The 15,631-nt window shown below is 36.7% G+C and overlaps 1 protein-coding gene across 3 annotated transcripts in view; it reads left to right on the forward strand.

Annotated features, from left to right (window-relative positions):
• GPR107 (G protein-coupled receptor 107) overlaps positions 1 to 15,631 on the forward strand; it is a 91,251-nt gene that overhangs the window by 1,642 nt on the left and 73,978 nt on the right. For all 3 annotated transcript variants that reach the window (XM_072632712.1, XM_072632708.1, XM_072632709.1), the window contains exons 2-4: positions 12,573 to 12,686; positions 13,079 to 13,129; positions 13,386 to 13,468. In XM_072632712.1, coding sequence (XP_072488813.1) covers positions 12,573 to 12,686; positions 13,079 to 13,129; positions 13,386 to 13,468 — 248 coding nt within the window. The remainder of the gene's footprint in view (positions 1 to 12,572; positions 12,687 to 13,078; positions 13,130 to 13,385; positions 13,469 to 15,631) is intronic.

Raw genomic sequence — 15,631 nt, forward strand, 5'->3', positions numbered from 1 at the left:
CACTTCAGTCAAGTCTCTGTCTTCCTTATCTTTACTTTTCTCCTTTCTGAAATTAGATGGTGATAGGATATAGAGCTGGAGGAACTTTAAAGGTCACCTAGTCCAGGTAGCTAGGTGGCTCAATGGATAGAGTGCTGGACCTGGAGTCTGGATGACCTGAATTCAAATGTGACACCTCAGAGACTCATTAGCTGTGTGACCCTGGGTAAATCACTTAACCCTGTTTGCCTTAATCCACTGGAGAAGGAAATGGCAAACTGTTTCAGTGTCTTTGTCAAGAAAAACACCGTGGACAGTATGATCCATGGAATTACAAAGAGTCTGACATGACTGAACAACAAGTCTAACCCATTCATTTTATATATGGGGAGGCTGAAGTCCAGAGATGTTTTTCTTCTTTTTGTTTTTCTTGGAATTTTGTTTTTTTTTTTTTTTTTTGTTTTGTATTTTTTTTTTTTATTTTGTAATGTTTAACAATCACTGCCATACAATTGTGATTTTATCCCCCCCACCTACCCCCCACTACCCCCCTCCCTCCCCACGACTGCATACAATTCTGTATAGATTCTACATATACTTTCCTATTGAGTATATTTTCACTATAGTCATGCTATGTAGTCAGACTAAGATAAATGAAAGAAATCGTATAACAAATCAGAACATGATACACAAACACATACACATACACAAACATGATCTGCTACAATATGTGAGTGACTTCCATATTTCTCTCTCTGAGTGTGGCAGGCATTTTGCCTTGAGATCCTCCATGGGGATTTTTTTTTTTGGTAAGAAGTTCTTGTGTTATTACAAAAATCTAAGTCTACCAGAAAAAACTCTCACACACTGTGGTTGTTGCTGTGCATAAAGTTCTCCTGGTTCTGCTCCTTTCACTCAGCATCAGGTCATATAAGTCCTTCCAGGCCTCTCTGAAGTCTTCTTGTTCATCATTTCTTATGGCACAATAGTACTCCATTACATTCATATACCATAATTTATTCAGCCATTCCCCAATTGATGGACATCCCCTTGACTTCCAGTTTTTGGCAACTACATAGAGTGCTGCTATAAATATTTTTGTACATGTGGGACCCTTTCCCATTTTTATGATCTCTTGGGGATATAGTCCTAGTAGCGATATTGCTGGGTCAAAGGGTATGCACATTTTTGTAGCCCTTTGGGCATAGTTCCAAATTGCTCTCCAGAATGGTTGGATGCGCTCGCAGCTCCACCAACAATGAATTAGTGTTCCAACTTTCCCACATCCTCTCCAGCATTTATCATTTTCTTGTTCTGTCATGTTTGCCAATCTTATAGGTGTGATGTGGTACCTCAGAGTTGTTTTGATTTGCATCTCTCTAACCAATAGTGATTTAGAGCATTTTTTCATATGATTATAGATAGCCTTAACCTCTTCCTCTGAAAATTGCCTGTTCATATCCTTTGACCATTTATCAATTGGGGATTGGAATTTTCTTGACAAAGATACTGAAATAGTTTGCCATTTCCTTCTCCAGTGGATTAAGGCAAACAGGGTTAAGTGATTTACCCAGGGTCACACAGCCAGTGTCTTCAGGCAGATTGGAAGTCAGGTAGATGAGTCTTCCTTACTCCAGGCCCAGCACTTGATCCACTGCACTATGTAACTGCCCCATATTCTTTCTTATAAGCTCCCCTAGTTTTAATGTTTGTCTCTATGCATATGACCCTTATGGTTCAATCAGAGTTACTAACTTTCTTTTATTTTCAACTCCCTGTCCTGGAGACATCTCAAACACCACATGTCCAAACTCATTATTTCTTCCCTCCTCTTTCCCTTTCCCAGATTTCATATCTCTATTTCTATCAAGGACAGCCAGGTGGTATAGTAGTTAGAGCACCAGGCCTGGAGTCAGGAAGACTCATCTTCCTGAGTTCAAATCAGGTCTTAGACCCTCACTAGCTTTGTGACCCTGGACAAGTCATTTAACCCTGTTTACCTCAGTTCCTCACCTGTAAAATGAGCTGGAGAAGGAAATGGCAAACCACTCCAGTACTTTTGCCAAGAAAACCCTAAATGAAGTCACAAAGAGTTGAACATGACTGAAATGATTGAGCTACATCTCTATTGAAGACATCATTCTTTTGATTACTAGTTTACGATCTTTGTGTCATTTCCACCTTTTCAATCACTTTCACCCCACATATCCAATCAGATGCCAAATCTTACTGCTTCTTTCTTTACAAAATCTCACATTCATTCCACTTGCTGGCCTCCAGCAGTGGTTTCTCTGCGTTGTGTCTCTCCTCTCTTATCTATACAGCTCCACTACACAGATGCCAAAGTGATTTTCCTTCCGTACAAATCTGATCATGTCACTTCTCTGTACTTACTAAACTCCAGTGGCTCCCTACTATGTCAGGATCAAATATAAAACTTTCTGGTTCTTAAAGCTCTTTGCAGCCTAGCCCAATCTGTCTTTCCAATTTTGTTATAATTTACTTCTCTTCCTGTACTCTATGGTAAAAGGCAAACTGCCCTTTTCCTTACACAAAGTCTTTGTACTGGCTGTCGCCTATGCTTAGAATGCACTCTCTCTTCACCTCTATCTCATTGAGTCTCCCTCACTTTTTTCAAAACAGTCCACCTTCTGTACCACAGGCTTCCAGCCTGGAGTACATGTCTCCCAAAGAGATGTGAAAATCTTGTTCAAGGAGTTCCTCCCTTAAGTGCATAGTAAATCCTAGAATGTATTTACTTTCCCTATTGAATAAAGTGTAACAGAAGGGTTTTTTAAGGAACCATGGAATACAGAAACTGAAAAAAGTTGGGAATCCTTTTTCTATACAAAGCTTTTCCTAATCCTCGTAACTGTTAATGCCTTTCCTTCCTTACTACCATGTATTTATTTTGTATAGATTTATTATACTTAATTACGTACACATTGTCTCTCTCCACTCATCAAATACAAGCTCATTTAGAGGTGAAATTGTTGGGGCGGTTTTTGTCTTTGTATCCCTAGTTTCTGGCACAGTGCCCAGCACATAGTAGGCACTTAACAAATGTTTTGGAGATGAAAATGACAAACCACTCCAGTATCTTTGCCAAGAAAACCCCAAATGGGGTCATGAAGAGTGGACATGACCAATCAATTAAAAACAGCAGCAAATGTTTTTTGTATGATTGACTCCTGTTCCAGAATATTTTCTAATATAACATGTTGCTGTAGTTTCCAGTATATTTTCTTCCTTACTCTTTGTGCTGAGGACTCTGTAGTCTGAGATCATAAGATCACAGAATTTTAAAATGGATCATCATAGAAATCATCTAGTCCATTGCCTCATATGATAAGCTGGAACTCAGAGGTTTAGAAAGATTATGTGACTTTCCTAAGTTGAACACAAATAGTAAGTAGCAGAGCCAAAATTTGAATCTAGGCCCTTTGATTTGAAATGCCATACTCTGCCTTTTCCCCCGAAACCTGGAAAGGGAATTTAAGAATAAATCACAGGTCTATAATGTTTTAAGGTTTAAAAAGCACTTCTTACAACTCTAGTTAAGGCCTGTTGTGCAAATGTTGCCAATTTACAGAAAATGACTTAGAGGGATGTAACTTTCTCAAAGTCATATAACTGGTTATATGTGGAACTCTTATGCATTTTTTCTGACTTCAAGATAGGTGCTCCTACCTCCCAAAGGAACCAGACTGCTAGAAAACTTCAAATCACCTTTTAAACCATATTCTCTGTTAGAGAACACCTAGCAAAATCCTTTTGCATATGGAAGGAAAAAGATCCGTGTTATCAAAGAAGTGAATTGTTTCCCTTTGTTAAAAATTTTTTAGGAGGAGCTCATAGTATGTTGGAAAGAACGCTGAGCTTAAGAGTCTGACGACCTGCATTTGAATCCCAGCTCTTCATTTTATTACCTTTGTGACTTTGGCACTTCAAATCTTTGGATCTTGGTTTCTTCATCTGTAAAATAAGGGGATCAAATTCAGTGGTCTCCAAGGTTCTTTCGAGTTCTAAGACTAGTTACCTGCATTGTTATTAAAACAAGCGTTTATTTAAAAACATGTTAGAATGTAGTAAAAAGGAATAAGCATTTATGATTTGATCCTTGCAACAACTGTATGAGGTAGATACTTTTATGATCTCCCTTTTACAATTGAGGAAACTGAGTCAGACACTTGCCCAGAGTCACATCACTACTAAGTGTCTGAGGCCACATAAGGGCCCCAAGTTCTGTTTGCTGGGTCACCTAGCAGTGCTAGGCAATAAAGATTTTGCAGTGCCTCTAGACCAGGCTTGTACAACCTGCTGCCCAAGGGCTTCTTATGGCAGGCCAAAGGATTTCAGATGGCCTGTGAAAAATATATAGAGGAAAACATCCTTTGTATGTAGAGGAAATCCTTTGATGTGCTGCAGGTGGCTCAGGCTGCACGTTATGCAGGCCTGCTCTAGGCTGTCCAGCAGTGCATCAAAGGGTCATGAAATTGAAAGCTGGAAAGAAACTTAATATAGGTCATGCCTCTCATTTTAGAGATGAGGAAACTGAGTCTTTGGTAAAGTCTCTCTCCCCCTCCCTCCCCATCTCTCCCTCTTCATCTCCTTCCCTTTTTCCCCCCACCCCCCATCAGTGAGGACATATTTATATTCATGAATTTGAAGAATGCTCATGTAAAAAGATGGTGATAGGGGTTATTTTCAGTAAAGTTCATGACACTCGTTTTGTAGCTATAGTTGGTTTGCTCTGTGTCGATTTTAAAGTCTCTAAATAGAAAATATTTGAATGTTCTATAATTTCTGAATTTTAAATAGAAGCCTCATTTGGATATTACAACCAGATTTAAGGGCTTTGATATGTAATACCTTGAGTTCTTTGAAGGAAAGTTGATAGAGAAGAATTCTAAATTATCACATTGAGTTGTTACAGGTTAAGATGAATTTTAGGAATAAGCATATCTTATGAACTTTATGATGTTTTTAATGGTAAGTAAATTCTTAAATGGTTTTATTAGATACTTAGCATTATATAGTAATATAAATAACGGAACTTGCTCAGTAACTCTTTACATCTAAATTAATTTCAGTATGTAATGTGTCAACCGTTTTTCAGCCTCTCCTAGAACTCCTCTGTTAATTCTAATCCACTTTTCTTCATATCAAACCTAAACTTGAGTCTTTATGACTTAACACCAATTGCTGTTCTTCTTACTTCAGGGTACTAATAGAACAAATTTAATCCCTCTTTCACTTGGTATCCCTTTAAATACTTCAACCAATCAACGACTCTCCTCACTCCTCGCAAAATGTTCTCATTTTTAGGCTAAACATCCCATTTCTTCATCCCATCTTCATTGGAAATCCTCTTAAGACCCTTCACTATTCTGGTTATCACAGTCTTGCATTCGTCGTCACACTATCAATTTCTTCCTTAAGCATGACTCAGAACTGAACGCAGAACTCTAGGGTAGAATACGTAGTGGACTGTTATCTTTCTCGTGCTATTCGTTGCCTTTTCTAATGGAGCCTGAGATTGCTTTAGCTTTGGGTTGGTTGCTCTAGCACTCCAAGATCTTTCCCAGATAACCTTCTATCTAGTCCGGCCTCCTCCATCTTGAATTCCTGAAGTTGTGTGTTTTTTTCACACCCATGTGAGATTTTTTTTTTATTTTAAACTTTATTTTTTATCATTGTGAACTTGACAAACATGAACATTTCCTTGTATGAAAAGCAGAAAGAGGATTGTATATGAAACCCTGAACATCTTGGTTTTTAAAAAATATTTATCAAATTTAATGTAACCTTGCTCTGCTTATATGTATTCCCTTCTGAATTTTCTTCTCTTTTATGTATTTTTAAAAATGTTTTATGGATGCTCTGTTTTTTTATTTATGATTATCATTACCCCAAATTACCTCTGTCGAAGAAAAAAAGGAAAAGTCCTTCATTTACATAATTATCATAAAGCAAAAGAAATCCAAACATTGTCCTTATCTTAAACCATCTGACTCATCCTACAGCTGTGGCCATCATCTCTTTACCAAGAAGGGAGAAGCATGGGTTTGTGATTGGCCGTTGCATTGATCCTAGTCCTTAAGTTTTTCACATTTGTTTTCCTTTATAATGTTGTTGTCATTGTATGGGTTGTTTGGCTGTTTGTAGTTACTACACTCTGCATAAAAATTAAAAGTCCTTACATGTTTTTCAGAAGTTTCCCCTTTTATCTTTTCTTGCAGCACAAAAAGGCAATGTGGTGTAATGATACTGCCAGAGCGCTGACTCTGGAGTCAAGACTTGGGTTCATATTCTGCTTCTGTCTCTGATATTCTAACCTCCTCACTTTGCCTTTGATCTTTTAAAAAGGAATTCTGCATTTCTCCATTACAGATAATTCTAGCTCTTGTTTTTAGATAGAAACTATTTACCAAATTAGGAATGAGCCATTTATTCCTACATTTTTAAAAATAAAATTTTGATATGTTTGTTTTTACATCAGTTAAATTTCCCCCTATATCCCTGTGCCTTCCATAGTCAATCCATTTAAGAAAGAATGTATTTTTGAAAAGTAATAGAAGAGGAAAAAAATCTGAAAAAACAATCAGCACAGCGAAATATTTGACAACATATGCAGTGTTCAAGCTCTGTAAAGGAGTTGGGGAGAAATGTCTCACATTCTTTGGGATCAACTTTGCTCTTTTCAGTTGGCAAGGTTTTATTTTTATTTGTTTTGTGGTAATCATTCTATTTTATGCTTTTTGATGCTTCTAACCAAAAGGGTTGCCTTATTTTGTCTTGTGTACGATTTTATTATTATTATTATTATTAAATGTTCATCTTATATCCCTACCAACATTCTAACCCAGGGATGGGGAGCTTGTGGCCCTGACATGTGACTCTTTAGGTCCTCAAGTGCTACCCTTTGACTGAATCCAAACTTAATGAAAGGATTTGTTCTGGAAAACTTAGAATCAGTTAAAAGGCCATACCCAGGGACCTAGAATGGCCTCAAGGCCACAAGTTCCCCACCCCTGTCCTGGCAAGCTCAGTATTGTGATGCAGATTTCAAGAAATTATCTAAATATATATTTTTATTGGTTAATAAATTTTTAATCAACTCCTTGCATTCTAATTATCATAAAATACTGTTTGATTTAAGAAAATATTTGTAGATTATGCTTTCAAATCTTGATTCTTATGATTTGGTTAATTTTTCTTTTTGAATTAGAGCCAATTCAGTTTTGTTTAGCACTTAGATGTCAGTGCTAATTTTGAGGCCAGTTAAGAAAAAGAGTCACATTCTGATAATGAACATTTAATACTGATGCACTATGAGTTCCCTGTTATTTGAGGTCTTCAAGCAGAGGCTGAATGACATATTGAAAGTAGAATAAAAGGATTTTATGCTTTGGTAAGGGTTGGAATGTTTGACCTCTTGGATCCCTTTTTCAAGAACTTGTCAGTATTTCTCCAAACACCTAATCGCTGTATACCAGGTAGTTGAGAAAGGACCAAAAAGAGATAGTTTTCTTATACTAATCTTGTATGTTCAGGGGTTTCCACTCACCCATTTTTTCAGGAGGTTTTAGTTTATAGATTTGATTCTAATAGATGTATTTTGAAGGGATTATGGGGCATTTTTCTTGCACCATCGCCAAATGGAATTTTAAAATGGAATTTTAATTTTATTGGCATTAAAACAGTCCTTTGGGTTGTTTTGGGTGCACTTGCTTTGTTTTTGGATTGTTTTTAATTATTTTAATTGTCCAGATGGCAAAAGGTTTTAAATTTTTTTAGATTTGGGTAATATAAACATGTAGATTGCTATAAATATGTGAAATTAGCCTTAATTTACCTTTATTTTGGTATTGAAAGTACTATACTAACTTTTAAACAAAATGTTGCAGCTTTAGTCACTTAAAACTACGCTAAGATTTTGAGGATATGGTTTATGTTAAATTGAGCCAGTTACCATTATTCTCTTCAGGCCATATTTGAAATAGAAAGCGTCATTAATTTTTAGTCCATTGTAAATGATTCATTTGTCCACAAGCCTTTTTGAGCATTGTGCTTTTTTATTTTGCCCATCAACAAATAAAATATTGACTACCTATTCTCATATTGTACAACTCCCAGAGCTTCTTTCTAATGCTTAGAGTCTGTGTACTAGGCATGGTGTTCTGGAGTTCTAACAGACTTTTATGCTATTTGGAGAAGCCTGGTGTGGAGTAAATAATCAAATAATTACTTGGCAAAGCTCTTTGGGAATTTTAAGAATCATTTAAGAATCTGCTTTTATTAACTTTCTTTACTGCTTTAATCTCTCTCTTGCTCTCCTGTTTCTAATTTTAATATTTGCTAATTCCAAATAGTTTTCATTTTTAAAATAAAGAATATTTGCTGTCAAGAGATATTTTGGTACTATAGAATATCCTTTGTTTTCTTTCACCCGTTCTCTTGTTGATCAATAGAATAATTGCAGAGCCATGAACTCCATAGTCATGTACAAGAACACTTTAATTCAGATAATTTCAAAATGACTAATTTTAATGATAACACTTCTGAGTTATGTGATCAAGAAAACTATATTATATACTTATATTACAATTATTCTATTTAGAGAACATCTTTAGAAATTTGGGGGGGGCGCGTTAAACTCAGCTATGCAAAGACTTTCAGTTATTCAATTAGCCTATTCTTTAGTCTCTCATTATAATGTCACTGACAACCAACTTCTGCTCAAACTAAAGACTTCCAGAATTGGAAACCCACCACCCCTGGAGGCAGCCCATTTCGCTATTGGACAGCTTTGGTTGTTAGGGAAAATTTCTCCTGTTTGTCCACTGTCACTGATATAGAGAACTCTTAAATTAACTAATTGTGACTGTTAGATCTCTGTGTGAGGTTAAGTGAATTGTCCAGGCTCTCATAGTCAGTGTGTGTATGAAAAGTGAGACTTGAACACAATTCTTCCCCACTCTGAGGACTGCATTTACTACTTACTATTTGTGTTGGCTCTCAGTTCTTTCTTTTGTTGAGCCAAAATATGCTTCTTTTCTGTTTCCAACCACTCCATCTGGCCTCTCAGATAAAGCAAAGTGAATCTGATCCCTTTTCCACATGATAAGTCATCAAATATTTAAAGATTTGTAAGACTCCACCCCAAAGATCTCCCCCATTCAGATCCTCCTACAGTTTCTTCAGTCTTATAACAGTAGCTCCTAATTCATTTCAGTTTAATAGCTCTTTGAGCCTAACCAGAAGATCAGGATCTACTGGTAAAACCTGAGACCTAACTTGATTGCTCTCCAAACCATTTGTTACTGTCCCACCCCCTTTTTGACATTTGCCAGGATTCCTTGCAAGTTGGAAAAGGGCCAGTCTCAGACTTCTTTGAGAGCCTTAGCCAACAGTACTCTTTCTGCAGCTTCCAGTAATCCTTTATGTTCTTCAGTTACTCCAATGACCATGTATGGGTTGACCTATGAATAGTGTCTGGCCATTTTTATGACTGTCCTACATTAAACTTTCTCTTTATTATAGATTTTCATATTTCAGTACGTCATATACTGAGAAGTTCTATGTATCTGAATTTCCTAGAATACTGAATATAATTGTGAAGTAAACAGACTATCTTATTGGAGCTGTTTTTGCTTGAAAACTTCCAAAATGTATCATATACTTCTCTGCCTTTTAAAATTATGCACTAAAATTATGAATCAAAAAATATGAACATTTCAGTATAGAGGAATACAAAAGATTATAAATGAAACTGTGAATTGTTTAAAGTGTTTAATAAATATAATGTATTAGGGCCAACATTGTCCTGAATGACTATGTCCCCTTCTAAACTCCCATCTTCTGTCTTCTGTGTATTTTTAAGTGTTTTATTAGGAAGCTTTGTTTCTTTGTTTTCTTTTTTTTGTATTACTATTATTTCCTCCCTTCCTCCTACACAATTCTCCCCTAAAAAATAAAAGCCCTCCATTGCAATAAATAAGCAGAGTCAAGGAAGACATATCCATTCATGATCCATGTCTGAAAATGTCTCTTTTTGTACCTCTAGTTCATCTCTCTGCCAAAAGCTAGGAAGCACGCTTTTTGTTTAGTCATTTTTTCAGTTGTGTCCAACTCTTCACGACCCCATTTGGGGTTTTCTTGGCAGAGATACTGGAATGGTTTGCCACGTCCTCTCTGGCTCATTTTACAGATAAGGAAACTGAGGCAAACAGGGTGAAGTGACTTGCCCAGGGTCACATAGCTAGTGTTTGAGGCCAGATTTGAACTCCAAAAGATAAGTCTTCCTGACTCAGGACCCAGCACTCTATCCACTTTGCCATCACACTTTGCCCAGTTTGGGGACCTAAAGTTTCTAAACTTAGAGCTAAAAAGTTCTGACTGAGGGCCTGATCATTTGAAGTTTTAACAGAATAACTATTAATTGTTCTTCCCTATTTCAGTTATCTCTGTGTAGGGCAGCTAGGTGGTGCAGTGGATAGAGCACCAGTGCAGGAGTCAGGAGGACCTGAGTTCAAATCTCACCTCAGACACTTGACACTCACTAGCTGTATGACCTTTGGCAAGTCACTTAACCCCAGTGGCTTCATCCTGGGTCATCTCCAGTCATCCTGATGAATATCTGGTCACTGGCTTCAAATGGCTCTGGAGGAGAAGTGAGGCTGGTGACCTGCACAGCCCTCCCTCACTCAAAACAAAGTCAAGTGCAAGTCATGTCATTATTTCTCGGATGGCATGGTCTTCTTCGGCAAGAAGGACGTACACACACATTGTCATTAGGAGAGTGAGGTAGAACCATGCTCTTGCAAGACAAGTACTTGGCTCTGCCTCTTAACCATGACAGTGCCCCTCTTGGGAAAGAGAAGGACCCAAGAAAGGTATAAGTACAGAGTACTTGGATTGGGATAGTAAGGAACTTTTTCTTTCCACCTCAGTTTCCAGATGCTTTCTGAAGGTAGTTGTTGACTGGGGTAGGGAACTTGGAGTACCTAGCTGACACCCCTTTAACTCTTTGAAAGTTCAGTGAGCTGGCAGTGAAAGGTCTGTACGTAGGTCATATACAAAGAAGAGTGATAAAAACCTCAAATCTTAATTATGTAAGACATGTGAGACTGCCATTGTGATTATGTTTTATAACTTTTCATTTAGAGTTTCGGGCTAACAATAAAGATTCCTTTCAGTTTGTAAGGATTACAGCAGACTGCTCAGGAAAAAAAAATGTATCACCAAGTATCTGTCTTTACTATTACACTCAAATGGGAAGCAGTAGAGGGCAGTTTAAAGAAAGCTTAGTGAGACATCCAAGTAAACAGTCATTTCATGAGCATTTAAGGTTGAAAATAGAAGTAAAATGAGAAAGAAAAATGGAAAATATCTGCAAATATTTTTTTTGAATATAAGAAACCTTTTAATATCAAGGATAGTAGAGGGGTCACATTCAGACACTAACAAGGGAGTCCCATAGGCATCTCAAACTCAGTAAGTCCAAAACAGAAGTCTTTCCCCTGAAATCCACTCCCTTTAATTTACCTATTTCTTTTAAGGGCACCACCATTCTTGGAGTCATCCAGGTTTGAAACCTTTAAGAAGTCCTTTATTCCTCATTCTCCTCCTGACTCCACAAATCTAATTAGTTGCCAAGTCTTGTCAATTTTACTTCTATAATATTTCTAGCATTTGCCACCTTCCTAATAGTCACACAGCCACCATCCTGGTTCAGGTGCTCAGCACTCTTACCTGAACTACAATATCATCAGCACCTACCATAATGTCGTGGAGATAGTAGGTGCTTAATAAATACTTATTGATTGATTGTTTTATCAAGGATGAAAACGGATTCATGTTTTAAAAAAAGAGAAACTGCAAGTTGGAAGTGCTTTACAGAGGGACCCTACACCATCAAACATTTTAAAAAATAATAGTGATTTTGGTTGGTATTAAGCATCACCACGGAAAAACTAGGTAGCCAGAGTTTTAGGTCTTTGACTTTTTCCTAATAACATATTTATATTTGCCTTAAAATATAATCAACTCATTTGATAATAAGATCATTATACTGAGGTTTGTAAGACATCATTTTAGAGTTCTAAGTGGGTCTGCTCTTAAAACACAAAGTAATGCCATGTGTAGCTTAATTTAGCAAGACCAGGTAGGCTGTCTTCGAAATTTTGCTTGACAGTAGCCCTTGCTCCCAGCACTGTACCTCATGGTAATTTATTATTAAAAGGTGAGCAAAACTGGTAAGGCCTTATCTGCAATGTCACTTTTAACATTTTTATATTTATCACTTTTTTAAAAATGTGATTTTTTTCCCCCTTCAGAAATGAAATAATTGCTGACAAAATTTCTGAGTGTCCTTATACAATAAATTGATTAAAGATTTTCTTGAATGAAGTCATTCTCTAAGTATCATCAACTTAATCATTTCTAGGGAGGAAAGAAGTATCGTGATTATGTATGTTGTTGCATATGATAGGAACATTGGAGGAAATGGTGGATAAATTAGGTAATTGAATAGATTGTAAGACAGCTTTTGCATGTTAGTAAATCTCTCACTGTAAAATACATTTCAGGATGATGTCAGACATAAGGTTCATCTCAATACCTTTGGATTCTTCAAAGATGGATCCATGGTGGTCAACGTCAGTAGCCTCTCAGTTAAGGGAAATGAGGATGCCACTGCAACGGTAGGTATATTTTGCTCTGGTTTTAAGAGGTTTGCCCTTTCTTTCCCCATTAAATCACACTGCTGAAGAAAATGGAAGAAATTAAGGTTCATAAAAATAATATTACTTTATCAGATATTGATTTTATCTTTAAAATTAATATTTGATTATTAATTCTTGTGTAGTTCTAAAACTCATGATTTTACATGTATGATTTTACATACATAATCACAATAGCAGCCCCACATGCCTTATTTTACATACATGATTTTACATGTTTTACATACATCTTCTTTCTTCCAAAATGAATACTAAGAAGATCCTATATGTGAAGTCATAGACAGAGGAAAGGATGCAGACACCAGAACATCATATAGTTGTTTACCTCTTATTATCTATTTCTTTCCTTCTAGATTGGTTTTAGCTTGGACCGAACAAAGAATGATGGATTCTCCTCTTATCTGGTAAATGTAAAGTTCATCTGATCCTGTGTAGTTTTTCGACTCTATTGTAATGGTAATGGACAAGAGCTATCATGTTAATTCATCTTGTGGAGAGCAGTTGATTAGTACATGGTGATACACTTGAAAACCATTGTGATTGACATCTAGTCTTTGAACCTGAGATTGTGCTAATTTTTGTGTCTTGGAAACTTTTTTCTTCTTTTTTTTAAACTTTTCCAGTGTTAAGATTATGTGCATTTGGATATTCCCTTCTCAGGAGGAAGATATGGATTACTGTATCTTTAAAAAAATGCAGTCTGTTTCTGTTACACTCCTGATTCTGGACTTCTCAAGTCATCTGTAAGTCTTCTTTCAGTTCTCTTGTGACATAGAACTGAGAAGCTCATCATGATAGCAGAATGTGTGCTGATTTTCATAAATTAAGTGAACAAGTGGATATTTCCTCATCCATGTTGAATTTAAGATAGGCATCTCAACTAGTAACAGTTAAAAGTATGGAAAAGTTAAAGGTATTCTTGCCAAGAATGATACTTGACAGAAAATCACTGTACAGGAGTTTTGCCCTCAGTATTCTACCTTCTTACAAGGCTTCAAAATTTAAAAAATTTAAATTTTAATAAAAAAATTTAAATTTTAATAAAAGTTTTAAAAATTTAATTTAAAAATTTTAAAAATGTTCCTTTCTACAAAAAACAATTGAAGGTACCTACTGCTTATGACAATTTATATTATCATTCAAGTTGATTGATTTCTACAGTAGCCTCTCAAGACCTCTCAATAGTTTTTAGTTAACATTAAGAGCTTCTCCTTGATCTTTTTTCCTAGTCTGATGTAGTTAGAATGTGACCTCCTGGAGGGCAGGAACTTATTTGTTTTTATTTTTAGTCCGTAGTGTCTAGTGCAGGGGTGGGAGACCTTTGTTTAGCCCCCTGGTCTAGTGAAATGCCCTGTATGTAGTACTTATTATTTTTGTTGAATTTGATGTATCATTGGTCAGTCAATAAATATTTGTTAATTACGTACCATGTGCCAGCCACTGTGCAAGGTGTTGGGGATACAAGTACAAAGAGTGAAACAGTCCCTTCCCCAAATGAGCTTACGTTGTAATGGAGAAAACAATAAACACAAATAAAATATACACAGCATAAATATAAAGCCTACTATCTATAGAAGTGTGTGTTTGGGCATGTGTTTATACTTGCAAAAAGTAGTTAAATACAAGGTAACTATAGGAGGGAGAACACTAGCGCCTGGAGGGAGCAGGAAAGGCTTCGTGTGAGTCTGAAAAGGTCAGTGGACACAGGTTGTGACAGGCTTTAAAAATTAAAGAGAGGAGTTTCTTTTTGCTTCTAGAGGTAATAGGGAGCCACTGGAGTTGATTGAGTAGGGGAGTCACATGATTAGATCTGTGCTGAAGGAAAATTACTTTAGAGTAAATGTGTAGGATGAACTGGAGTGGTGAGAGATTCAAGGTAAAGAAACTAATTTGGAGGCTGTTCCAGTAGTTTTGGTGGGACTTAACGAGAGCCTAAACAGAGGAGATACCCATGTGGGTAGAGAGAAGAGAACACATCTGAGAGACATTGTAATGGTAGAAATGAAAAGATTTGGTAACTCACTGGATAGTGAAGGAGAATAAGGCATCGAGAATAGCACCTCACTTTTGAACCAATAGAGAAATTTGGGAAAAGGCAGAATTTAGGGGGAAAGATAATGAGTTCAGCTTTCGGCATGTTGAGTTTAAGATATCTCTAGGACATCTTGTTTGAAATATCGAATGGGTAATTAGTGAAACAGACCGAGGATAGAAATAAAGGCCTATGAGTTTTCTCATAACAAGATAATAGTTGTGGGAGCCAATTACCAAGAAAGAGTATAACGATGTAAAAAAGTGACCCAGGACAGAACTTTAGGAGATACCTACCTAAGTTAGGGGGTGTGATGTGGATGATGAGGCAGCAGAGGAGACCAAGAAGGATAATCAGACAAGGAAGAGGTGAACCAGGAAAAATTAGTGTCATAAAAACCTGGAGGACAGAGAATCAAGGAGGAGAGAATATGATCCCCACTGTCAAATACAGAAGATAAAGCAAGAAGGAGTAAAACTGAGATTTAGCAACTAAGAAATCATTTGAATTTTGGAGAGAGCAGTTTCAATTTAATGATGAAGTCTGGAATCAGATTGAAAGAAGTTGAGGAATGAGTAAGAGGAAATGGTAGCATTGAGTGTAAACATTTTCAAGGAGTTTGGTTGAGAAGGGGGGAGAGATAGAGGATGATGTGTCAAGGAGATTATAGGATATAGTTAAGGTTTTTAAGAATGGGGGTGGGGAATGGATTTGGGCATGTTTGAAGGCAGCAAGGAAAGAACCAGTTGAATAGAGAGAGGCTGATGATTCAAAAGAGAGGAGAGATAATTGAGGAGATGGAAGGGGATGGGATAAAATGTATATGTAGAAGTCTGGACCTTGGCAAAGAAAAGGTCCACGTCTTTGTCAGGCC

Source organism: Notamacropus eugenii, chromosome 1, assembly GCF_028372415.1.
Source record: "Notamacropus eugenii isolate mMacEug1 chromosome 1, mMacEug1.pri_v2, whole genome shotgun sequence".
Classification (NCBI taxonomy): Eukaryota; Metazoa; Chordata; class Mammalia; order Diprotodontia; family Macropodidae; genus Notamacropus; species Notamacropus eugenii.